Genomic DNA, 26954 nt, shown 5'->3' with positions numbered 1-26954 from the left:
TTCTTCAACTCTACTCATTGTTATGACGTCGACATTGAAGAGTTTGTTATCCGGCTACAGGTATTATGGAAGTAGGATTCCAAACTTCGATCCAACTTTATCAATGTGGATCTCATCTTGACTTGCTACACTTAAGTCAAGGTGACATAAAGTTTGTGTTTCTTCCCTACCATATCAGCATTCTTTTGTTGCTTTACTGGTGAACACAAATGTCTCATCTTTGCTCACTCCACTTGAGTGTCAAAGGCAGTTGCCCGTGTGAGAGAGCTAACCTTTTTTAACCTGTACGACATACTAGACATTGTATACTTTCGGATATACACATAATGTGATAACACAAAAATATAATTTCATTAATGAGGTTTACAAATTACACTTTATGTATGCCAAGGGCTTGCACATGTTTTTTAAAAGCTTTTTCGCCTATTGGCTTCGTCAGGGGATCCGCTACCATACACTTGGTAGAAATATACTGTATAGTAACAACCTTTTGTGCTTATAATCTCTAACAAAATTATACTTGATGTCAATGTGTTTAGTTTTGCTGTGATACTTAGGATCTTTAGTATAGGCTATGGCTGCAGTATTGTCACAGTATACCATCACCGAATTGGTACTCTTGTTTCCAAATCAAAGGTGTTCTATAAATCTCTTTAGCCATAAAGCCTCTTGCACTGCTGCGGTGCATGCCACAAACTCAACTTCCATTGAATGTAAGGCAATGCACGTTTACTTCTTGCTACTCCAACATATGGCGCCATTGTTGAGCAAGAAGGTATAACCTGAAGTTGACCTTCGTTCTTCTTCATCTCTGCCTACATCAACATTGGAGTACCCAACAAGGCACAGGTCGCTTCCTTCGTAGCACAGTGCATAATTAGAAGTGCCTTTTAAGTATCTCAAGATCCTCTTCACTGCTTTCCAATGCTTTTCACTGGGGTTAGACTGGAATCTGCTTACCAGTCCCACTGCATAACAGATGTCTGGTCTTGTACACATCATTGCGCACATCAGACTACCAACAGCACTAGCATATAGAACTCTTTCCATCTTCTTTTTGTCAGACTTGGTTTTGGGACACATGTCAGAACTCAAAGCTACTCCAATAGCAACAGGGGTACTCATGGGATTGCAGTCTTTTATGTTAAATCGCTCAAGAATCTTGTTAATGTAATTCTCTTGTGAAAGAGAGAGGATTTGTTTTGAACGATTTCTTTAGATTTTAACTACAAGTATGTACTCTGCTTCACCCATATATTTCATCTCAAAATTCAACGAAAGCCATTCTTTAATAGCTACCACCGAATTTAGACTATTTCCGGCCAATAGTATATCGTCTACATATAAGGATAATATGACAAAATTACCCTCAAACCGCTTAATGTAGACGCAGTGGTCTTCCTCTATCATTTGGAAGTCATATGAAGTTATTGCTTTGTGAAACCTCAAATACCACTGTCTAGATAATTGTTTCAACCCATAAATGGACCTTTTGAGTTTACAAACTTTATTTTCCTTTCCTTTTTCAATGAAACCTAATGTTTGTTCCATAGAGATTTCTTCATCCAGATCACCATTTAGAAATGCGGTTTTTACATTCATCTAATGTAATTCTAGGTCTAAACTGTTTACTATTGCCAGAATAAGTCTAATAAAATTAAAACGCACAACAAGTGAGAACGTATCTTCATAATCTATTCCTTCTTGTTGTGTGTACCCCTTTGCCACTAATCAAGCCTTGTATTTGTCAATTGATCCATCCACTTTTCTTTTAATCTTGAAAACCCACTTGTTCCCAATGGCTTTATGCCCTTTTGAAAGATCAACTAACACCCAAACTTGGTTCTTTTTCATTGAGTCCATTTCTTCTTTCATAGCTTTCATCCATTCATCTTTCGCAGGACCTGACAAGGCTTCTCGTACAGAACGGGGCTCATCATCCCCTTCTGGAGTAACTAAGAGAGATTCGCCCTCTATTTGAAAGCGTCTTTTGGGAACACTTTCCCTGTTACTCCTTCTGATATGAGCTATTTGCTTTTCTTTCTTTCTTTGTTCAGGTCTTGGTGTTGACCTTTCTTTGCTCCCACTCAGATTGACACACCTAGATGATTCTGGTTTGTCAATTTGTTCTGCACTCTCTTGTTCCTGTGTCTCATAAAGAGAAACAGTGCGGTCAACATCTCCTCTATTAGGAAATTCAGTCTCAATGAATGTTACATCCCTTGATTCTATTTCAGTCACCGTTCCATCTTCGTTTTCACCTATGAAAACGTATCCCTTTGATTGTTCAGAGTACCTTATGAAGATACATTTCTTTTCTTTGGGACCCAACTTCCCATGCTTATGAGAAGCGTCATGGATATACACCGCTGACCCCTAGGGTCTCAAGATGCTTAGATCTGGTTTGCGTTTTGTCCATAACTCGTAGAGCGTGGAAGCGACTGATTTTGAGGGTACACGATTAAGTATGAAGGTTGTCGTTACCATGTCCAGAAGAGTTCTGTTTCTTCTTTCAGCAACTCCATTTGGTTGTGGAGTGCCAGGGATAGTCAGTTGTCTAATTATCCCTTTTTCTTCACAGAGCTATTTGAATTGATCAGATAAATATTCACGACCTCGATTAGTTCGTAATGCTTTAATTTTACCGTCTATTTGATTCTCTACCTCATTTATGTATCGTCTAAAGCACTCAAGAGCTTCAAACTTATGCGAGATCAGATAGACATGACCATATCGTGAAAAATCGTCAATAAAGGTAATAAAATACCAGGCTCCGTGTCTCGCCCTCACACTCATTGGACCGCAGATATCAGAATAGATTAATTGCAATGGAGATTCAGCTCTTTTTCCCTTACCGAAAGGCTTTCTTGTTGCCTTACCAGCTAGACAGTTTTCACATAGTGACATTTTCATATTGGAAATGGCACCTAACAATCCTTCTTTTGCTAGTTTAATCATTCTATTTTGATTAATGTGTCCTAGTCTAGCATGCCAGGTGTTTATGTCAACATTATTCAAAGAAACAGCAAAGCATTCATTACCATTGAAATCACCAACAATATCCAAAACAAAGAACTTCTTAAACAGGAAAGCTGAACCATAAAGAACAGAGTTGCTAAAAATGTCTGCAACTTTACCATGAAAGTTTACATTAAGCCAAAATTCTAACAAACACAATACAGAAACCAAGTTCCACCGGATGTCGGGAGCGTAAAGTACATCATGGAGTATCAAGGTCTTCCCACCACGCAAAGTAAATTTGCAGGTGCCCAAACCTTTAACCTCGATCCTCGCGTTGTTTCCAATGTAAAGCCACTTGCTTTGATACGGCAACCGACGGTACTCGATAAAGGATCCTCGATCCTTGGTTACGTGGTCTATGGAGCCTGAGTCTATAATCCAAGAAGCAGAAACAGGTTCTGTTAGAAAAACAGTACTAGAAACATATGAAACATGTGAATTCACATAATTCACTAATACCTTTTCGCTCTCAGCCTGCTTTGAACAGTCACGTGCGAAATGGCCCACTCTCTGGCAGGCAAAGCATTTGACCTTCTTCAGGTCTAGCTTCTTCTTCCTACCTTTCTTTCCCTTCTTCTTGAATTGCTTCTTTCCCTTTTTAGGTTGAGGACCACCCTTCTTCCCTTTCTTTTGAAACTTTTTGCCCTTCTTGGAATCGGGCCTTGATTGGGAAGTACCGGCATCCTCAGTGTAATAAGATTGTCTAGAGGTCTTGTAAGCCTCTAAACGTTCATCCTCCAGCTCCAAGTGTTTGGCTACATCGTTAAAAGTAACGATGTTTTTATTATGGGTCAAGTTGACTTTCATGTGCTCCCACCTAGCAGGAAGCGATCTGATAACAGCCTGCACTTGCTGTTCATCAGACAGGACATGGCCTGCTTCCTTAAGTTCTCTGATCATGTTGGCCATCTCTCTTAGATGTTGTTTCATAGGATTGTTTGGCTTGAGCTTGTAGGTTTCGAACTTAATCGTCAACCTTCTAAGTTTAATGGTAGAAGTACCACCAAACTTGTCTTTCAACGCTATCCATGTAGCCTATGCAGTTTTGTGCCTTTCAAACTCGCACATGATGTTATTAGCCATGGCACTCAGAAGCGTAATTCTTGCTATGCTGTTTTTCTTCTTCCAAACTAGGTAAGCCTCTTGGTCTCTCCTATGTTGGGCCGTACTCCCAGCTTCAGGTTCGACCATTGCAGTGGTTAAAGGTTCAACTGCATCTTGTTCCTCCAAGATGTATTGAACCTTTTGGTGCCATATGTCCCAGTTATCCCCGTTGAGCTTTTCTCCCTTATTAAGCTCAGCAATTATGTTCTTGGTTGCCATTTTCAGTTCTGTGACAAATTTATCCCACATTATTCTACGTTCTCTCTAAAAGAGAGACGTACCATAGAACATTTCAGTTATATATAGCATAGCGAAGTATACAATGTCCTGTACTTATATCCTCCTTGATCAGAAAGTAATGATACTACAAAATCCATGATCAAGAGCATACGTTTGTACCTCCCATCACACAGATACAGGCAACAATCATTATGTCCTATCAAAGATTTTATATAAGCACTTCAAAAATTGTGACTCTTAGAAGTCTTATCTTCTAAAAGCTCCCACTTATAAAAAGCATACACATATTATTCACAAGATAATCATACAACAACAATTCAAGTAATTTCATTAAATGAAACAACATACTTAGTCTGTTTACAATGCATGAAACCATAAAAAATCTTAATACAACAAATATTAATAAAGCATATATAAATATTACATTATTTGATATGCACATAAAGGTAATCAAGCATTGCTTTCCTTAGGCTCCTAAGTTTGAGTGTTTTGTTCATAAAGGAAGATACTAGCTCTATGGCCCAAATCCAATAAGACTTCCTTATGGGTTTGCCTTTAGGTCCGTCTCTAACCCTTATTACTCTTATGTACTCCATTATGACTTTAAGGTAGAATTCGGTATTCTTTTTATCGGTCATGTAATAGACGTAGCTAGCGAGCACGCCATTGATGCCTTTTATGTTTGTCAATTTGGCTACATCTCTTTCAGCTATTTTCATGGCTAAAGCAGGGGTACAGGGTTGATCCACCTCTTCGCCTTTCTCAACTTCGGTTTCGTTGGGAAGATCTAGTGAATCATTAAAGACCAAATGAGGTTTGGTACGGAGGGGTTCAGTGGGGAATAAAGATTCCGACTCAGGTCCAGAATCCATTAACTCCTCTGGGTCTTCTTGAGGAACCTCTTCAGGGTCCTCTTCAGGATCCTCATCCTCTGGTTCATGTTCTGGAACTGCATTATCCATGTATGAGTATTCCAATGAACCATCTTTAATATTTTCAGTGCTACTAGAAGCCTCTTGCTTCATTTTCACCTAGAACAAAAAAATTTAAATTATTTTGAATATTCTGAAATTTTTTTATCCACATAAAAACACCAAAAAACGCACTAAAATACTCATAAATGGATCCTAAATTGCCTCTAAAATTATCAAATTATATATCAAAATAAAGATCTTGATTTTATGGACTTTTAGAGACAAACCGCACCTCAAACGAACCTTGCACGCGCCTACACGCGCCCCTAGAAGCAGAAAATCCTAAAAAAATTTTTAAAAAAATTTTATGCCCACTCGCCTAGATAGCGCGTGTTGTACACGCGTCGCCATTCTGATGGCCGATGGCGACACGCACTACCCCCTTTCAAATGGGGTGGCCCACAAGTCAAACAGGTGAGCCACGTGGCCTCACGTGCCACGTGGCAGTATTTAATTTTTTTTAAAATTTAATTCTTTTTTTTGTTTTTTTGGTTTGTTTTGGTCTGGGCTGGATCCTGCCTCCAGCCCAGTACATTCCTTTTTTTTGTTGTTGTCTGGGCTAGATCCTACATCCAGCCCAGTATATGTTTTTTTTTAATTGGCACGCAAAACGGCATCGTTTGGGGGGCTGGAGGTTGTCTTCAACCTCCAGCCGGGTCTGATTGACCCAATTCCTTCTTGGGTCGAGTCCGTCGGACCCGAAAATTCTTTCCACCATATCTCCTTCATCCAACGTCCGTTCTTCGTGTTCTTGGTGTCATTTTCTTCATTTTTCCGAGCTCTACGCAATGGGATAATTTTTGAAGCCTAAAAACTTCATTTTCCAGACACCCAAAAATGAAAACTTTTACGGCTCAAGAATGAACTCTACTGGTTATGAGTTTCATCCTTCCAAACCTATGTTTTTACCGTTTTCCAGATGTTTTTAATTGTTTTCGGTCATCTCCCATGCAGACTACTATGATATATAATAGTTGGAGACAACAACAAAGAAAGTTGTGACATTCGACAGTCATGGAAGCAAAGGAAAACTATAAATAACACACAATCATCATAGACAACTATCATACTGAATATAAAACAGGATTTGCATAATATTTGAGAGCAAATCTAAAGTAGTGCCAAACCGTAAGGCACACAGGGGGAAAAAATGAAAACACAGAATTGCATAAAGAAATGAACAGCGGAAGAAATAACGCAGGCTCTGATGCCAATCATGGTGTTCAGGCATACCTGAAGTGTCGAATAATCTCAGATTTAGATAGCCACGCACGGAAGTCCGATCACGGTAATGGAGTCGGAATGGATGTTCACAGCAAATGCACCTTTTTTCGGAGAATGAGAAGAGAGAACGCGGGAGGGAAGAAAGCAAGCCGGTGAATTCAGTTTCTTAAATTGATTTTATAACTTAAAAAACAAAAACTTCTGCCCCCGTCTGTCCTTATCCATAATTTGAAGAAAAATTGCAAATCACCATTTGAGACCCACAGGTTATGTTATTCGCATTAGAGCCCCAAAGTTAATGGGCTTGGGCCCAATCCACCAAGGGTGGACTGGCCCATTTTCCTACAGTTTCCACACCGTCGTTCTTCTTAGTGGCAAGATCTCCCTACAACTCATTAGACTGTTGCCATCATGCTTTACACAGAGCCTATTAGATCTGTGTGGAAAAGCCATGGACGCCGGTGAAGAAAGAGAGAACAAAATGTAAAAGAATGTTGCCTTCAAAACATACGCTGTCAATGCTGAAGCGTAGGAAGCTTAAATGAAAAGACCATCCTAGCTATTGAGACTCGTAATGCGTGAGAAGAGGAGAGAGGCAAGTGATCACGTGAAAGAAGGAGAATAACAAAGAGAAAAGTCAAAAAGCAAGAGGAATGTACAGATGATAGGTAAGAGAAGAAATTAAAAAAAATCATGAAAAAGAAAATTCTTGTACATATAAATGTTTTGTAATTTATATATTTATTTAAAGACTAAATATTTTGTTTTCAAAAGTAAAATATAAATATTTTTATGTGTTTTAATTAAATTATAATATATTAATTATTATCGGTTTGACTCCGGTCTGACCCCGGTCTAACCCACTAATCCTTAAACCACTGTCTTAACTAATTTAGTGACCAGTCCGGTTTTTAATACTTTGGAACGGACAAACTCATCCAATTTCTTAGCTTATTTTATTGGCTGCAGTTTGAAAAACCCCGCCAAAATAATAATAATTTATTGGCTGACAGACGCGAAGTTTTGAACCCGTGTATCATGCTCATGCTCTCGCCACTGTCTTCAAAATCCCGAGTCGTTGAATTTTCCTCCACTTCCTGCATTTTCGAAGGGAGAAAAAAAAGCTTCCGATCATGGCAGCTGAAATGGTGGGTGGGGCTTTTCTCAGTGCTTTTCTGCAGACTTTGTTTGACAGGATGGCTTCTCGTGAGATGGTAGACTTCATCAAGGGAATAAAACAGAGGAATGGCCCTAATCTTCCACTGGACAAGTTGAAGATAACAATGCGATCCGTCAATGCGCTGGTCAATCATGCAGAAGAGATGCAGGCCGCAGATTTTCATGTTCGAGAATGGGTGAATGATCTTAAAGATTCCATGTTTGAGGCCGACGACATTTTGGATAAGATCACTACAACTGCAATAGCTTCAAATCCGGAAATGGAAGCTGAATTAGGGAGTAGAACCACAAATATGGTGAGTTGCTTTTCCCCTGTTCTCCTTTCTGAGTTTAGAGATGGGATACATACAATTATTGAACAGTTGGAAAATTTAGTGAAACAAAAGGAAGTTCTGGGCTTGAGGGGACTTGTCAGTGGTATTCCTACAAATAAATTTCAAACAACTTCTTTAGCAGGAAAGTCGGGTATTTATGGAAGAGATTATGATAAAGAATCTATAAATAAACTGTTGCTATCGGATTCTGCTTCTGATAAGATATGTGTCATCCCCATAGTTGGGATGGGTGGGGTTGGGAAGACCACCCTTGCTCAAGTTGTTTACAATGAAGACGTGGTAAAGGAGCATTTTGACCTGAAAGTATGGGTTTGTGTTAACCAAGAATTCGATGTCTCTAAATTAACAAGGACTATTCTAGAGGCAATCCCTTTAACATGTGATGGATTGGATCTCAACCAGCAACAAATTAAACTTAAGGAGTTCCTTGACAATAAGAGATTTCTCATTGTTCTAGATGATGTCTGGAACGAGAATTACATTGTTTGGGAAATCTTACGACGTCCTTTTGAATATGGGGCACGAGGAAGTAAGATCATAGTCACAACACGGAGTGAGATTGTCGCATCAACCATGCTCACGGTTCCCTTTTATCATTTAAAACCATTGTCAGATGATGATTGTTGGTTATTATTTGCAGAGCATGCATTTGAAGGGATTGCGTTGGATAAATATGCTAAGTTGACAGATATAGGGAGAAGTATAGTGAAAAAATGTAGCGGACTGCCATTGGCTGCCAAAGCTCTTGGAGGTCTCTTGCACTCAAAAAGAGATGAAAGTGAATGGGAGAAGGTATTGAAAAGCGATTTATGGGATTTTCCAGATGGTAGGAGCAATGTTCTTCCTGCTCTTATGTTAAGCTATCACTATCTTCCCTCACATCTTAAGCGATGTTTCGCCTATTGTTCTGTGTTTCCAAAGAAGTATCAATTTAAACGGAAGGAACTAGTGCGCCTATGGATGGCGGAAGATCTTCTGCTTCTGCAACATTCCGAAAGAAATAGAACCATGGAAGAAGTAGGTGAAGAATATTTCAATGACCTGACATCTAGGTCATTCTTTCAGCAATCAGGCAGAAAGTGCTTCTTTATTCATGATCTAATGGGTGACGTGGCTGAATTTGTCTCTGGAGAATTCACCTTCAGATTAGAGGGTGTAAAGACACATGTCATGTCAAAAAGAACTCGTCACTTGTCATATTCCAAGTTGAAATTTGATGATTTAGAGAATATTATGGCCGTATGTGAAAATCTTAGAACCTTTCTCCCATCACAAGGGATATCATGGTCTAAATGCTTAAATAATGAGGCTGTTAGTGGCTTACTTTCAAAACTAACCAGGTTAAGGGAGCTTTCCCTCTCTAACTGCCACAATTTGACAGTTATCCCTGATTCAATTGGTAATTTGATACATTTAAGATATTTAGACCTCTCTTCGACACCAATCTCCAGGTTACCAGACCCCACATGCTCTTTGTACAATTTGCAGACTTTGTTGTTGACAAATTGTACATACCTTACTGAATTGCCTTTCAATCTGGGAAGCCTAACTAAGCTCAGGTGTTTAGATATAAGTGGAACAAAATTAAGTCGGATGCCACCACATATGGGTAGATTGAAAAATCTTCAGATGCTGGCAGTTTTTGTTCTGGGAAATAGATGTGGATCGAGCATCAAAGAGCTGAAGGAACTTCAATTTCTTCAGGAAAAGCTCACCATTTCAAATCTGCAATATGTCGCTAGTCCTGAAGATGCTATCATTGCTAATATGAATGGTAAAGAGAAGCTTAATGAATTGGTGTTGAAATGGAGTGGGACCGCGGATAATTCAGAAGAAGTTAGAAGCGTACTTCATCACTTGAAACCTCCTAAAGCATTGACAAAACTTACCATTAAAGGTTATGGGAGCACATCATTCCCAGACTGGTTTGGAGGATGTCATTTTTTTAATTTAGCATCTTTATGTCTTGATAGCTGTGAAAATTGTGTTCTCTTGCCACCACTTGGGCAACTTCCTTCCCTACAAGCTCTCTCATTAACACGGCTTTCACTTGTAGTTTCTATTAGTGATTCTTTTTATTACATTCCTTCCGACCAAGTGGAGCCATCTCACAGAAATGCAGTTGGACCATTTAGGTCCCTTCAAACTTTGCGCTTTGAGAACATGCCCCAGTGGCAAGAATGGCTTCCGTTCACAGTGATGGATGAAAATGCAGTCGAAGCATTTCCTTGTCTTCAACAGCTTTATATAAAGAATTGCCCAAAACTTAAGGGCTTGCCGGAAAAGCTCCCTTTACTAGACAAACTGGTGATTTCCAAGTCTGAGCAACTCGTCGCTATAGTTCCCCCAACAATCCGGGAATTGCAGTTGAAAGACTGTAAAAAGATATCAATGAAGGAACTGCCACCTCGTTTGTTGAATTTGTCAATTGGTGGATATGATGCTTTTGAGTTTCCTGTCGGGGGTGTTGATGACAGGAATTGTTCCATTAAAAATTTAAGCATCATGAGCTGCCGTGTCATTTGTCAGCTTCCCGTAATTGGCTTTGCTAACACATTGAAGTCACTTAATGTTACAGACTGTGGGACGATTGAGCTTCCCATGAACCAATGTTTTGCAACTCTCGAGAGTTTACGCATAAGATCTAGCTTTGGTTCTCTGAAGTCCTTCATTTTAAGTTTCTTTCCAAAGCTGAGCTATCTTGACCTTGAAGGATGTCAGAATCTACAGTCGCTTTCAACTTCAGGGGATCACTTGCAGCATTCTCCATCTCTGATTCTCAACTCCATAAAAATCAGTAATTGTCCTAATTTTGTGTCTTTCCCAGAAGGTGGACTCTCAGCTCCAAACCTGACTTATTTCCTTGTGTATAACTGCAAAAGTTTAAAGTCATTGCCCCACCAGATGAACAGCCTGCTTCCTTCTCTGGTGACTTTGAATATATGCCTGTGTCCAGAGCTTGAGTCGTTTCCAACAGGAGGACTGCCAAAAAGTTTACATTCATTAGAGATCAATCGCTGTGATAAGCTCTTTGCTAAAAGAAAGAACTGGGATTTGCAAGGACTCCCTTCTCTCCGAAGCTTTGGTATCAAAGGTGTGTGCAAAGATGGGGAATCCTTCCCAGAAGAACGGTTGCTTCCATCTTCTCTTACCTCCCTTTATATACGTAAACTCCAGAATTTTAAGAGTATGAATGGAGGTGGCATCCAGAAATTGACCTCTCTAGAGACTTTGGGGATTGGAGACTGTTCAGAACTTCAGTGCATGCCAGAAAAACTCCCTGCCTCACTTTCTGCCCTTCATATCTGGAATTGTCCATTGCTTGGACAAAGATGCAATGGGAAAAAATCCGAAGATTGGCCAAAAATTGCTCATATTCCCCGCATACGGATCAACAGAAGATCGGTCGGATATGACTAAACTTTATACTGGAGAAATGTTTCTATCCCTGTTCTGATATTGGCACGGGATTCTCTCCATGCTGAGCTACAAAGTTGGAATGCATGGTTAGTTTCAAAATAGAAAACTGCTCGCTGCTATTCACTGGGGCTGACATTCAAATCCATATTTAAGCCCCTTAAATCTATTTAACATTCTTAATGGTATGTTTGATTTGATAACTGGTGGAAATGACCTTTTTCCAGTTTAATTCACTGATTTCGGTTTCACGTTGGAGGTTTTGTTCTGTTGACTAAGAATTCTGTTTTAGTTATGCATATATGGAATAACATTTCTTTCCTTTTGAATATTCATTTCCTTACGTGATATTTTGACGACCTAGTGTCAACACTACATGAGAAAGAACTTTTGTACGGGCTTGGTAAGTTGGTCTAGTAAAAATTGGTAGATTAAGCTAAATAATAATTAGCTATGTATATATGCTAGAAGTGGAATTAAAAAAAAAAACGAAGAAAAGAAAAAAAAAGGAGAGAAATAAAATAATGTGTGTTTAACTGCTCATTACTAGCTTAATCTACCAAATCTCACGGACTAAAAGTCTGTATGATGTATATAAACCTTCCTTTAATTTCTTACTGACTTGATGTCAAAGGATTGGTGTGTAGGTTGTGAATATTTCATGAATTCCCTATAAGGAATTATGTTTATAGCTACCACACACTTGTTTCTTTTGGGCCTTCTTCTATTGCACTACGTATTCAAATAAAATTTTGATGGGACCAGAGTTGTCTCTAGATTTATGGATGCTGGCCTCCCGAGGTGAGCACACGGGAAACCTACTTTGTGTTCACCTAAGGAGTCTAGGCGTTTAAAGTCAGTAAACAATCTGTATCAGTTTTTACTCTGTTTTGTGCATTGCAACTAGGCTGCCCTACTCACTCAGGATCCTTTTGGAATCTGCAGTGCTTAATCGCGATGACTCAGAAGTCTCCAAGGATGATAGTGAAAGGATTATTGTTGATTGGGGAAATGAATCACTCAAGCAAGTTTTAATTCCATTTCAAGCTCCTCCCCATCTCATTGCAGCTTCAGAATGTTGAAGAAATTTTTTTGAAGACAAATTGGTCTTAATAAAGGGAAATAAATTATCATTTTTTGTATTGGTATATACTGATATCGATGAATCCGCTGATTGCCAATGTATTGATAATGAGAATGGTTATTCATTTTGTGTAATTGATGTTTTTCCCAACGGATAATTAAAAAAGAATGCTGAGTTATAGTAAAGCCTGACCAAAAAGATAGAACAGCATTGTATTAGTATCTTTCTCTTATGCTTTCCATCAATATATAGGTTATGCGTAGTTGAAATGTGATTCCATTTGAATTGATGATGGGGATATTGGAATTATATTAATAAATCAGAGTTGCTGAAAAGGGAAAAAAAATAAAAAATAAAAAGAAAGAAAGAAAGAACCCTCTGATTTATACAACGAAGTGAGAAAAGCAGAGGAAGTTTTTTTCTATCAATTGCCATCATCAAAAGCTTGAGTTTGTTTGTCGGAGGCACAAGCAAGCATGCTGGGAAAGGCTTTTTGAGCGTGCTGGCTTCTTCTATCATTTCAGTTCTGTGATCAACGCCCCCGGCCATATAACAATGTGATGGATGGATTGTGCTTTACTCCACAATCCAAACAGAAAACGTGCCAATTCTAAGTAGAAAATGGATTTCCTATGCAATGCTCCTTATCAAATTCATCCCTCGCTCAGCTTTCATGGATAAAAAACCTACGATAGGATTCAACATGATTTGAGTTTAACTTATGTTTGTTTGCCAAATCAACATAATCACTTAAAACTCTTTTATGTTTTACAAAATAAAATTCATTTCACATGCTAAATAATACTTTTATAGTCCTATTAATAAGACAGAGAGAAATAATTTTTTTATTTTATTTATAAATCACTTTATTATATTTTTAGTATAAATATACTATTTCGTCTTGTATTTATTATAGTATAAATAGTTATTTTTTTTAAAATGTATATATATTAAATAGAAGTAAAGTTAAAAATTTGTTATATTTTAATGAAGAGTTAATTCAGTTTAAAGGTTTTTTTTTATGTGAAACAAGTTGAAAGTGCCTATTATATGTCTCATGTTTTATCCAAAAGCTTGTGTGGAAGATGAAAGTGGGAAAAATACGGGTTAGATGTTGAAAATAAATAAGAAAAAGAGGTCAAAGAAGCTTGGTTTGCAAGGGAAGCAAGCTCTTTGGCCAAAATAAAATTAGAGGGGGGAAAAAATAAAGGGAAAGCAAACATACTTTACAAAAGCTGCCCAATCACACCACATGCTTGATCATACTATGATTGCCACCATCTTGTATTACTTGAATCCGAGGCAACAATAAGCACCGTTTAATCAATTAAACCCCATTTTGGTTGCTCTTGGCCTTCTTTCGAACACAAACGTTTCTTTCTCTTTATTGAAGCATTTCATTTCTTAAAGTACAATCAGGTGTCATCTAGATAGTAAATAAGTTCACATCTCCTATCTATAAATATTAAATAAGAGCCATGCACATCAATAACCATATTCCGAATTTAGAAAAAGAAGAAATGGCTTTCCCTCTCAACCTCCACATCATTCTCTTTCTATTGTCTTCTACTTCCATCTCCATTACCAATGGAGCTTTCTCAGAACAAAACCCTATAACCTTACCCACAAAACGCATGGAAAAAACCACTCACCTTCACTTCTTCTTCCATGACACTCTCGATGGCAAAAACCCCAGTGCTGTCAGAATCATCAACCCAGAAAAGGGCAATTTCGGAACTACATTTATGACCGATGATCCTTTAACAGAAGGACCAGAACCAAGCTCGAAGCTTGTGGGAAGAGCTCAGGGAATGTATGCTTGGGCGTCTCAACACGACGTCGTGTTGCTGATGGTGATGAACTATGCGTTCATAGAGGGGATTTACAGAGGAAGCTCACTGAGTGTTCTGGGAAGGAACCCTCCACTGAAAGATGTTAGAGAGATGCCAATTGTTGGAGGAAGTGGGGTGTTTCGATTTGCCAGAGGTTTTGCTTTGGCTCATACTCGTTGGTTTGATCCTAAATCTGGAAATGCTATTGTGGAATACAATGTTACTGTCATTCATTTCTAGGCCCTTTTTGTTTGGTTTTATCTTATTGTTTTAGCAGTTTTTGAATATTATTGTTTTTAGCTTTTTGGTCATCCTTTGTCTAGGGGAATAGAAGGAATTCATGCACCTATTTATTGAAAGTTAAACATATAACCTCATACTTAAGTACGACTTAAGTCTTAAGAGATGTCTAGTATCAGTTAGACCAAATAGTTCTAACCATATCTGTTGATATATTAATATTGTATTTGTTTGAGCAAAGAAAAGCAAGTTGCTAATGCTATCTTTAATTCGGTTGTGATTTTAGCCAAGTGCTGATTTCTCACTATCTTATTACTGTCATCTAACAAAGTAATGCTTCAGTTTCTAACGTGTGGTGTGTATCACTCTCTTTATGTAGGTATGAATGTATCTATACAAATCTAATTAATTTCAACATATGGGCTTTGCACATGGGCTTGTATTAATTTGTATTAATCAACAAAATATAAAAGTTCATTAAGCATGTCTTGCCAACAAGGCACAAAACTGGAATTAACTTGCACACACTTATACTTTAGTGAAATTTAAAGAAATCCTAAAATTTGTCATTTCCATCAAAAGTTGACTTAATACTCCTCCGGTCCTAATTATAAGACCCAATTGATTTATTTGAGGAGATTAAGGAAGTAAGTTAAGTTGGTTATTTATAATAAATAAGTGTTGTCATTTCTAAAATATCCTTGCTAATTAAATATATTAACTAAAACTATCATTATTAGAAGGATTATCTTGAAAAAAAATGCATAAATATAAGAGACAAAATGGATTGGGTCTTATAATTAGGACCAAATAAAAAGTCAAATTGGGTCTTATAATAAGGACCGGAGGAGTATTATTTCCCATATATGGTCCAATGTGAACACATACTTCCTCTCAATGGCTTCCTGTAGTAGTCAATTTTGTGGACCCACACTGCCCCTAAATGACTCCATGTAGTTAACTATGGTCCTCCATGGCCGGCTGCATCATTTTGAGATTTAGATTCTCTTCAAGTAAAAGAGCCTTGGCTTGTATAAAAACTAAAAACACTTGCAAGAGAAGCTTGTGGCCACATCAATTGAGGAGAGAGATGCACAGAATAGTAATATGGGCTAGCATGGGCTGGCTAGCTTGTGCGGGTGTGTTCATAGCCTTTCCTGTGGCTGTATAATTTTAAAAACACTTAGATGAGCCTCGTCTGGTCCAATTTCATCAAGCGTAGGTACCTCACATTAGGAGGCAACTTACTCAGTCCTAAGAGATAAAGACTAATAAAATAGTGAAATAACATTAACTGCATGCAGTTTCAGAGCTCGCTGCAATAATAAGTATCATGATACCCATCAAACCTCTGCCATTTAAATTTAATATTGACAGTTGAGATTTAATATTTACTACTTTTGTTTTCAAATAATGTTTTCCTTTTAAAAAGTATATAATCCAAAATAAATATAATATGTTAACTGTAAGTTTTTTAAAAAATAAATTTTTTACTTAAAAATCATTGGTTTGAAAATTTTAAATCTAGACCATTAAAACTGATTTTGAATAGTTTAGATTTCATCATAGCGATGAGCATTATAGTGCTTAGAACTACCATAAGTATTGAAACTGGTTCCACAGCACTCCAATGTTATTTTTCTAGTGTTTTCAACTCCATAATATCATTTAGAGTGCATCTAGTATCCAAATTATAAATAAAATTAGAGTGTTAGATATAATTGGAAACAACATTAGGGATATTGGTTGTATTAGGAAAATAACATTAGGATGCTAGATGCACCACAGATAAGATTACCTAAAAAATAATATCCATAAAATAACATTAGAGTGGTAGATGTTATTTTACTCATGATAAAATTAGCAGGAAATATAAGTAAGTTGTAGTACATACCAACATCTCTCTCTCTTCCCCCCCCGGGGGGCGAATCGTTGAAGCATTTAGAACTTCCATGCCACTATGGAGTAGAGTGGTCGATCATTCCAACAAACAAACAGACATTGATCATGCTCCATGAGCTTATATCCTCTTCCGTAGTTTTGCAATGGCCTTGTTGCTCGCAACATCCTAGCACAACACAAAGGTTTTCTCTGAAACCCAGCTAGTTCAAACCAACGAACCCATGTCTCAGCTTTCTCATGCCTTTCTTTTCTTTGAACTCCTTCACAAGCAATTATGTTCTTGATTTCTTCACCCAGAAGCATCTTTTCCATTACTGTTCTATCTGCTTCTCTTGCTTTGGGAACATTGGCCTCTAAGGAGTCAAAGAGGGCACCATAGAAGACTAAAGCATTCTCAAGCCTTGTCTTTAGGGCAAGCTCGTTTGTGTTTGATTCTTGCTCTGTGATAACCATCAACCTGGGTTTGAGGTTCCAGATTGCACTTAGAAAATACTCCATTTTAGGGGAAGGACATGGAGATAGAGATGAATCAGGACTAGGTCTGATCTTTAGTTTCTCAAATAACTCTGCAAGAATATTCAATCATCATTTGCCCTAATATATATCGATTAAGTGGGTAGCTTAAGAACATCCACGGTTCATCAAAAGGCCAAGAACAAGTAAGGACAACGAATCTAATGAATTTAGGAAATTTAAATTTAAAATTTTATGCTTTTTTTTTTTTTAAAGACTGAAGTCATTAACAATATTTTCAGGACTTATACTACTATGTTTTAATGAAGTTTTACAATTATAATTTTATATTAACCTCCCTAAAATTCAGTAGCAAATTTTTTCAAGGTTCTTTAAGATTTAATAGTGGTATCAATTTTTGAAGGGGAAATTGGTTTGCAAGTTCATATAGTTTAATCTTATTTTTAATTAGATTCCTATAATTTTTCTTTTTATCATGATTTGTAGTTTTACCTCTTTTTAATCAGATTCCTAGCCCCCCCCCCAATGAAGTTCTTATAGCTTCATTAACTCTTTTTATGAAGTTCTTATAGCTTCATCTAACTTTTAATGAAGTCTCTATAACTTTTTTTTTTTCACTAGTCACTAAATCTATATCAACCTAATTAAAAATAAGGTGAAACTAAACTTGATAAAAAATTAAAAAAAATTATGAGGACCTGATTTAAGATAAAATGAAATTATAGGGATGACAGATGAATTTTCTCATTTTTGAATACACAGCGTTTGATTTTGTTGTGCTGCCTCCGGTCGTTTAATTTTTATTTTGATATTAAATATAAAACCTTAATTTATTGTCTCTTATATTTATTATTTTAAAAAAAATAATTCTTATAATAATGATAATTCTAGCTAATACACTTGATTAGTAAAGATATTTTTAAAAAAAATAATACTAATTTATTATAAATAACTAATTTAACTAGTTTTCTTAATCTACTTAAATTAGTCAACTAACTCTTATATTAACCACATGTATTTATTTATTAAATTAAACATGCAGCCACCGTGAGTTTCTTTGTATCGACATCCGCCATGAATAATAGCCGTATGTACCTGCAGGAGAATTAACCCCACTTGTGACAGTTTGATCTTTTGCTGACAGGAGGGAATGAAGCCCAAGAACAGAAACGATCGCAATAGGCTCATCTGGGTTCAAAGGCAACTTATCAAACTTCAGATTCTCCAATTTGCCCTCGAATGGATAGAAAGAGAAACGGAAGTTCAATTTCTTTGCTTCTCCCATCAATACAAACCCCGTCTTTTCCAGGACCTCCTTCTTCTCATGAATCCCCGTGATTTTCAGAAATGGAAGCGGCCGATTATCCGCTTCATACAGATCCTTCAATGTATGAAGAAGATGGATCCACTGTTCGGGATCCGAAGCGTTGAAATCGATAACGTGAATCACCGATTCGCCTCTCATGGCTTCAGCAATGGCGTGATTTGAGATCCAGTATGAGAACATCAAGAAGGGACACAACTCTCGGAAGAGCCTCCGGACAAGCACTAGCTCCGACGCCGACAGGCGATTCGGCAGACGGAGTGATTCCGAAATACCGGGCATGTACTTGTTGAGTAGCCGATGAGCGAGGCCTTCGTTGGCGTAAGTGGCTACGCGCTGAAGGGCGTCGCCGTCGGGGGCGGCGAGAGTGGCGATTTTCTGGAGGGTGTTTACGGCGTTTATGATATCGCCGGTTTCGGTAAGTTTAACACAGTAGGGAAGAAGACGGGCAATTAAAATGCCTTTCGCTTCCCATCCCATTTCTGGGGGCCACTGGTATGGTGAGCTTGAGCTTGAGCTTGAGCTTGAACTTGAGCTGGGAGCTAATCATCAATAATCAAACAACAAAGATGAACATGGAAATTAGGAGTCAGAATAATCTTTCGATTTTGCCTAAATTTGGCGCTAATCTGATTGGAAAGATTTTTCATGTTCTATTTTATAATTATACTAAAAATTATAAATAATTAGTACATTGTTTTATTATGTTCAAACAGAAAATATGTGTGTGTAGTTTTATTAATTAATATCGCTAGCACTCAAATAAATGGGGGAGAGAATTACAAATAGAGAGAAAAACACAAGTACATATACCTGGATCCATTATGGAGAATAATACAGTAGAGAGACTTGAAATTTTTGGATTTCAGGGGAGGAAAAAATTGATTAAAGGGGTTTTGGTTTTATAGAACTTGGGGTGCATGAATCTTGCTTTCATTTGAAGACAAAAGACAAGTTTGATATCATCGACATTTATATACCCACACACACTTTTTTTGTTTTTAATATAGGACCTAATTATTGAGTTGGTTTTGATTGTAAATATAAGACCCATTTCTCATGTTTATCAATTTTTTTTAAATTACCCCTATAGATACTCCCTCAACCATAATCAAGTACAAGAGGAAGAGACCGTATTAAAAAAGATGATTATGGTGTTTTAGGAAAAATGTCACATTTCTTATGATTAACTAACTTGTCTAATTTTCTTAATCTAATCAAATTAGTTAAATAGGTTTTAAAAGCCGGAAGAGTATATGTATATTTTGGTAGACCATCGACGTTTATTTTGTTTTATGGTTCGATGGAGGAAACAAAAATCATTAGGATAATGAGACAAGATTTTATTTTTTTTTGTCTTTTTTATGTAGTAGTATATGAATATTGAGACAGAAATCTCTCTCTCATTTCTCGTAGTCTATGGAAGGTGACAGCCGGAGACAAACAACGTCTTTCCAAATAAAATCTAAATCTATATGCACACAAACTTTCCTCCGAGAGTCTTTGGACGTTCCCAGGTCTAATTTCAAGAATCCTATGTCAGAATATGTTATTGATCGTAGGATTCTTTTCCGATGATGTTTTTTTTTTTTTTTTTTTGTCATATAAGTGAGTATCCTCAATTCATTTTAGACTTGACACTAATCTCTGTCAAATCAAGAGCATTAAGATTAAAACTCTTTCAATAAGTATGTTTCTAGGGATTTAGACATGCATTCTTCTCCTTGCATTTATCTTTCCAAATTTTCAAGGAGGTCTTATTAATAAAAATAATGATTAAATAAAGTAATTTAAAAAAATTAATATACATATGTTATAAATAACTAACTTAACTAAATTTACTTAGTATTTATAAATTAATTATCTGACCTATATTTAGTAATGGACAGTCGTCATAGTATGGAGGCAAGTAGCCCATAGACTACTTTAGTTTAGATCAACACATTATTAGGTTCCTTAAATTCTCTTCTTTTTTTAATAATCATTTGATATAAAGCAATAACTTATTTATAATTTTTTTCAGCCCGGTTTATTTCTTTCATGGGCACATAAAATCCAAATTTGAGATTTTACATAAATGGATATCAAAGCACTTCCTACGCTGAGAGAATTATTTTTATATATGTAGAATGAATCCAATAATAATAAAATCTATACTAGTCTATGATAATGAATATCAAATAATTAAAAAAAAACTTAGATTGCTATTTTTTTTAGGTTCAAAAGATTATATGTAAGCAGAAACTAAATTAAAAAATGGGCTTGCACACCATTATTAATATGAAGTTAAAAAAGAAAAAAAAAACTTTTCTTGCTTTGATTTTCGATCGGGTTCAAAATATTATGAGGAAGAAACTAAGACAACGGATTTGCACGCCATTATTCATACGATGTTCTTTTTTTTGGGGGGGGGGGGGGGACTTTGCTTGCTTTTCCTTTGAGTTCAAAAGATTATATGTAGGTTGTACCAAAAACAGAAGATTATGTGTAGGTAGAAACTAAATTAGAAAATGGGTTTGCACTCCACTATTGATATCTACAAATGATCATAACTTTGGCTGCTTATATGTTAGTTCGAAAAATTATGCTCTCTCCTATCCTCGTAAAAAGGCAAAGTCCTATTGAAAATTAAAAGCATGCCACCACTTACAATGCTATTTTTTGGGTCCAAAATAAAAATTTAAATATTGATTACATTTTACATAATTAGAGAGGATGTAGGCATGGTATTCTAACAATCCAATTATTCAATCAATTTTACTTCGCTTTTTATATTCTGTTGTAATTGGCTTTCTTCTCAGAGAGGTTTCTTGTTATGCTGATCATAACAAGGTGATTTTGTTAGAGTTTGCTAGGGTCATTTTGTAGCTTTGTGTGCAGGCATGCAAACTTTCATAGAATAAATCACTGATTAGCTTGCTTAATCAAGGAGGAAAAACCTATATAGTGCTTAGTTAATTCAGCCCAAACTATGATGCGATTAGGAGGAAGGTTAAAACAAAAGCATGATGCATTACCCTACCCAAGGAGAATTACTCTATGCAAACATGGATTGCACACATTGAAGATTGTGGTGACCTAAGAAAATTGAACAAGGCCAATGGACAAAACTGTTTTATCAGTAATTCATAGCAGTTTCTTCTTCTTAAATCTTTCTTGGAATAGTCATTTTTTTATTTGAAAAAAACTAAAGTATGAGAGGGAATTTTGTCTGAAAATTGAAGCCAGATCCAAACTTAATGCAACGCTAGAAGTTACAATAGAGACATAACTGATGAGGCCCTAGTGTGATGAGTTTCTTTGTTTATGAGCATAGAAGTGGATTTCATAATAACCCAGATCACGATAGGTCCAAATTCACTAGTAGAAAACTAGCCTCCAAAATGCAGGATAATTAGAGGAAAATGTATTTTTAAAAGATATCACACTCTGAAAACACTAAAATGAATTTCTGTGAAGTGTGAAGTGCTAATTCGTTTTAGAAATGCAAACAAGATAGTGAGAGTAGAACCAGCACACATCAAATTTACGGTGATTCAGATGAAAGAGATTCTACATCCTCCATCTAAACAAGCGAATTTTATGTAGTGAAATTACAAAACTATGAAAGAAATTACAAAACAACAGAGTGTAAGCTTTTCTCTCAAGTCTGATCCATATTTGGATTTGATAAGGTCATGACAGTAAACTATGAACTATTTCTTTCTGCTTCTTTACTATTTAACTGCGTTGAATTGTCAATTGATGATAAAAATCACAGCTCCAATACCATAGTACAAAGCTTAAAAGAATCAATTGAAGGAGAAGAGCTGCAATAATATAGTCAAAGTACTTCTGACTTTATTTCTCTGTCATACAAGCTTGCACATACACATAGTTCATTGAAGGTGTTATTACAGTTCCACTTTTTACAAGCCCACCTTGAAATTTTGCCTTAGAACGTCCAGGCTGATATAGAAAAGAGTGGGAGATCATTCCAGCATGTAAACAAGCATTGATTGAAGTCTAGCAACTTGTATCCACTCCCATAGCTCTGCAATGGCCTCGTTACCTGCAACATTTTCTCATAGTCCATAGGAACCCTCATGAACCCCGCCAGTTCAAGCGACGGACTCCATGTCTTAAAAAACTTGCCATGCCTCTCTTTTCTATCAACTCCATCACAAGCAATCATGTTCTTTAACTCCTCCCCGAGAATCATCCTTTCTAGCATGATTCTCTCTGCTGCTTTTGCTTTTGAAACATTAGCTTCCAAGCAATCAAACAGTGCAGCATAGAAATTCAGTGCTTTATCAAGCCTGTCTGTCAGAGAAGGTCCATTGTTATCTGATTCTTGTTCTGTAATGACCATCAACCTCGGTCGGAGTTTCCAAAGGCCACTTAGAAACCACCTCATCTTTGGCGAAACACATTGGGAAGGACTAGGTGGCAAGACTGAATCAGGACTGATTTGATCATCAACTGCCAGAAGAGAATGAAGATGAAGAACAGAACTTATAGCAAGAGGCTCTCCTGGCTTCAAAGGCAGTTTCTCAAAGCAAAGTTTCTCCAGTTGGCTGACAATGGGATAGAAGTGGATGGGGATGTTCAGTCTCTCAGCTTCTTGAATCAATTGAAACCCTATTTGTTCTAAAACCTCTTTATTCTCATGAATCCCAGTAATCTTCACAAAAGGTAGTTGGTCTCCTTGGCTCTGTTCTTTCAAAGCATGAAGAAGATATATCCATTGAGTAGCATCACAGGCATTAAGATCAATAATATGAAACACTTGTTCTCTTTTCATGGTTTCAAGAATAGCCTGATTGGTGATGAGATAAGAAAACTTCAAGAATGGGCAAAATTCAAAGAACAGCTTTCTTGCATACTGTTGCACAGAGGTTGGCAAGGGATTTGACAGATGCAGGGCTTCAGGCACACCGCGAATATTCTTGACCAACCTGTAAGCCAGCCCCTTATTTAAGTATGTTGCTACCCTCTGCATCGAATCACCATTAGGGGAAGCAACACTAGCAATGTTCTCGAGCGCTGTACTTGCGTTGTGAAAGTCACGATTTTCAGTATACTTGGCACAGGTTGCAAGGAGACGAGGGAGGTATAAGCCCCTGCATTCCACTTTCATGTCTCCCAAGTACTCCTTAGGTGAATCTATTTAATCAGAGAAACTTGGAAGTATTATTCAGTAATTTCTGAGTTGTTTGGTGTGAGAAGTATCCACAGACTCTGAAGTTTGTCATACTTTGACTAGATCAAATGAGTATGATGCATGAAGGACTTAGCACGAGATTATTTTTTTATTTTAGAAGTTATACACTTTGATGCATGTAAATAACAATTGACTTCTCCTGATCGTATGTGCTTGAATTGACATTATCACAAATGGGATCTGTTCATGGGGCATAGGTATCTGGAAAATAGACACAATATCAAGAAAGAAATAAAATTCTATGCCAACATCTCAAAATTGAAAATTCTATTCCAAACCTAAAACCAATCAGTGTTATCTCGTTTTCATAAACCATCTCATTTTGAAACTTAAAAGGAATCACAAATCCAAGAGCACATACCTGCATCCATCAATACACCAGAGATTCAAATTGTTGGATCTCCAAAGAGAGAACAAAAAGCTGGAGTGAAGGGCTTTTAGGTTTGATGAGAAAGTGAGGGAATAGAAATTGTAAATTGACATGGGTATTTCTAGTGATGAACGGCTCTATGTTTTCTCATTTAATTGTTTGGATTTATCTAAAAGGTTCTCTCACTGGTTTTGCTTTTGTTTCTTTTTCTTTTTTTCTTTTTTTTAAAGACGAATGTCACAAAGTTATTTTTTATTATGTAGGGAAAATGAAACGGATATGGACAAACTCTCTTTTGTCTTTGACTAAGCCATACGGAGGAAGAAACAAAGAAAGTAAGGGCTTGTTTGTTTTTGTTCTTTGTTTTCTTGTTCTCAAAACAATTTTATAAAAAAAATTTTCTAGAACAAGTTTTGAAAACAAAAAAAACAAAAGAATTTGTTTAGATAATAATTTAAAAAAAACATGTTTGAAAGAAAAAACCCATAGAAAACCACACTTGGTATGTGATAGTTGTCGTTGGTAACAATAAGTGGTGGATAGTAGATGATAAGAGAAGAGGATTTCTCAAAATTTTTCAAAACAAAAAATAAAAAACAAAAAACAAAAATAGAAAAACATGTAAAAGTTGTTTTGGTTTTTTGGTTTTTAAAAACATGTTACTACCTCCAGTCCTTAATATAAGACTTTGTTTGACTTTTATTTTGGTCCTAAATATAAGACCCCAATCTACTTTGTCTTTCATATTTATGTTTTTTTTTTCCAAAATAGTCCTTCTAATAATAGTAGCTCTAGCCAATACACTTGATTAGTAAGAATATTTTAAGAAAGACAACACATATTTATTACAAATAACTAACTTAACTTCTTTCCTTAATCTCCTCAAATTAGTCAATTAGCTCTTATAATTAAGACCGGAAGTAGTACTGTTTTTTGTTTTTTAAAACAATCAACTAAAAACAACTTACCAAACAAGTTTTTTTGTTTTTCTGTTTTTAGAAACAAAATTGTTTTCAAAACAAAAAACCAAACAAGTACTAAATCTTCTTGATTAATAGAATGCCCGAATGTGGACGGAAATCTTATGATGCCCTTTGAAGTCGAGAACTCTATATCATAAATTTATTCACCATAGATGTCCTTAAAGTTTTGGTAACCATTTTTGGATCAAATATGATCATTAAAGTAGTTGACTTGATGGACAAACTTATTTACCAATTTCCTATGTAGATATTCCCTACAGTAAATATAGTCTTCTATTATCATTAACAAGGTTCGGCATAGCTAACAGATAGCTGACTCGGAGAATGCCCTTGATATACTCACATTTTAAAAAAAAAAAAAACTCTTCTATTACTACCTCCGGTCCTAATTATAAGAGCCAGTTAACTAATTTGAGGAGATTAAGGAAGTAAGTTGAGTTAGTTATGTGTCCTAAATAAGTGTTGTCTTTCTTAAAATATCTTTGCTAATCAAGTGTATTGATTAGAACTATCATTATTAGAAGGGCTACTTTGGGAAAAAAATGTATAAATATGAGACAAAGTGGATTGGGGTCTTATATTTAGAACCAAAATAAAAGTCAAACAGGGTCTTATATTAAGGACCGGAGGTAGTATTATTTTACTTGCTTTGAGTTAAAGACCCAAGTAATGCACAATGCATGTATAGAAATTTTCATTGTAATTAACTATCTAGCTGAATTAAGAAGACAAAACAGTGTTTAACTAATTCCAGCCAAATTGCCATATAATCAGGAGGAAAAGGATAAGAACAAAAGCAAAATGCAATGTTTCGTAGTTTTGTTTATGACCATGAGACGCGTATTTTCATTGAATAAAATTTTAACTACCTACATTGAGAACAAACAATATGCTACTTCTAGTTTTAAATATAAGACCTAGTTGTGGAATTAGATTTAGTTTTAAATATAAGACCTTAATTCATTTTGCCTCCCACATTTATAATGTTTTCTCTAAAATATCCTTATTGATTGTGAGGAGTTTCCATTAATAAATAGTTCCAATGTACATAATTAAACAGGATAATTTAAGAAAGTCAACATACATTTGTTACAATTAACCAATTTAGTAAATTTTCTTAATCTTTTCAAATTAGTTATCCAACTTTTATATTAAGGACGAGAAGCAGTAGTACTTATGTAATTTGGCCAGATTTATACTGTAATCAGGACAAAAGCTCAAACCTCTCCTGAGCCTACATGGTCTAACTCTAGAGAGATTGAAACTAGTGAGATTCAAATAGAAGCACGTCCAACATGCTTATAGCATTGCCCTTTCCATTTGCTTGGAACCATTTTTGGTTGTTATATTCATGGGATTACTTTGATTCTATAAGCAGACGTGAGCCTTTTGCATTTATATAAAGCCAAAGATAAGCTGCATTGTTTATGTATGACTTGTGAATGGTGTAACTCTCTGTAACTTTTATAGATGTATTGATATATTGATGAGATTGGTGGTACGTGAATTAGGCTTCGAATTGAGATTTTACACTAGATCTAGATCCCCTCTGATATAAGAGGGCATCAATCAAGAGAGAGAAAGAAATATGGGTCAGATCTGTATCTCTTTATCTTCTTGTTTCTTATGTTGTTTTTTCTTTTCTCTCTATCTCTCCTTTATTGAAAGGGATCCAAAGAAATCATACAACATTTAAGGTGTGGCTAGCGTGGTAATCATTTTTCCATTTGATGTTAGTGTCATTCTGATTGTGGAATTAAAGTGGACAGGGGGCTAGTGTACATTTGATTGAGTCTCTGTTAATGGTGCAAGGCCACATGACCATATTTCCAGCACACTTGGTGCTGAGTCTTGTAAGACCATTTTTATTGTTTCCCACTTCTTCCTTTAGCCCTACCAGTAAATCGCCTCTGTTTAAATTGTTGGTATTACAAGTACCTACTCTATCAAAATAATTTTGATGGTTTTGATTTGGTACCTTGTCGTGATTGATTTGAATAAGATCCAGCTTAAGCAACAGGCGAAGTTAGAGTAGAGCCATAACTAAG

General features: G+C 36.2%; 4 protein-coding genes across 4 annotated transcripts; 2 read left to right on the top strand and 2 right to left on the bottom strand.

The window, feature by feature from the left end:
• Positions 1-7710: 7710 nt before the first annotated feature.
• Positions 7711-11640, top strand: LOC114745891 (putative disease resistance RPP13-like protein 1). Its single transcript, XM_028934064.1, has one exon. It carries the CDS (start codon positions 7760-7762, stop codon positions 11495-11497), a length of 3738 nt encoding a protein of 1245 aa, XP_028789897.1. The 5' UTR covers positions 7711-7759; the 3' UTR covers positions 11498-11640.
• Positions 11641-14098: 2458 nt separating this feature from the next.
• Positions 14099-14919, top strand: LOC114745908 (dirigent protein 23-like). Its single transcript, XM_028934077.1, has one exon. It carries the CDS (start codon positions 14099-14101, stop codon positions 14648-14650), a length of 552 nt encoding a protein of 183 aa, XP_028789910.1. The 3' UTR covers positions 14651-14919.
• Positions 14920-15507: 588 nt separating this feature from the next.
• On the bottom strand, positions 15508-19139 carry LOC114745907 (scarecrow-like protein 3). Its single transcript, XM_028934076.1, has 3 exons — positions 18122-19139; positions 16545-17118; positions 15508-15813 (listed from the first exon to the last, which is right to left on the bottom strand). Exons 1-2 carry the CDS (start codon positions 18828-18830, stop codon positions 16592-16594), a joined length of 1236 nt encoding a protein of 411 aa, XP_028789909.1. The 5' UTR covers positions 18831-19139; the 3' UTR covers positions 15508-15813; positions 16545-16591.
• A 3145-nt stretch (positions 19140-22284) lies between these two features.
• LOC114745886 (scarecrow-like protein 3) lies at positions 22285-23469 on the bottom strand. Its single transcript, XM_028934059.1, has one exon. The coding sequence runs from the start codon at positions 23467-23469 to the stop codon at positions 22285-22287; it is 1185 nt and encodes a 394-aa protein (XP_028789892.1).
• Positions 23470-26954: the final 3485 nt, after the last annotated feature.

This window comes from Neltuma alba, unplaced genomic scaffold, assembly GCF_004799145.2.
Source record: "Neltuma alba isolate B1F8T4 unplaced genomic scaffold, ASM479914v2 tig00004856_pilon, whole genome shotgun sequence".
Lineage (NCBI taxonomy): Eukaryota > Viridiplantae > Streptophyta > Magnoliopsida > Fabales > Fabaceae > Neltuma > Neltuma alba.
Note: the sequence above shows the minus strand (reverse complement) of the source record. Positions and strands in the feature narration are given on the sequence as shown.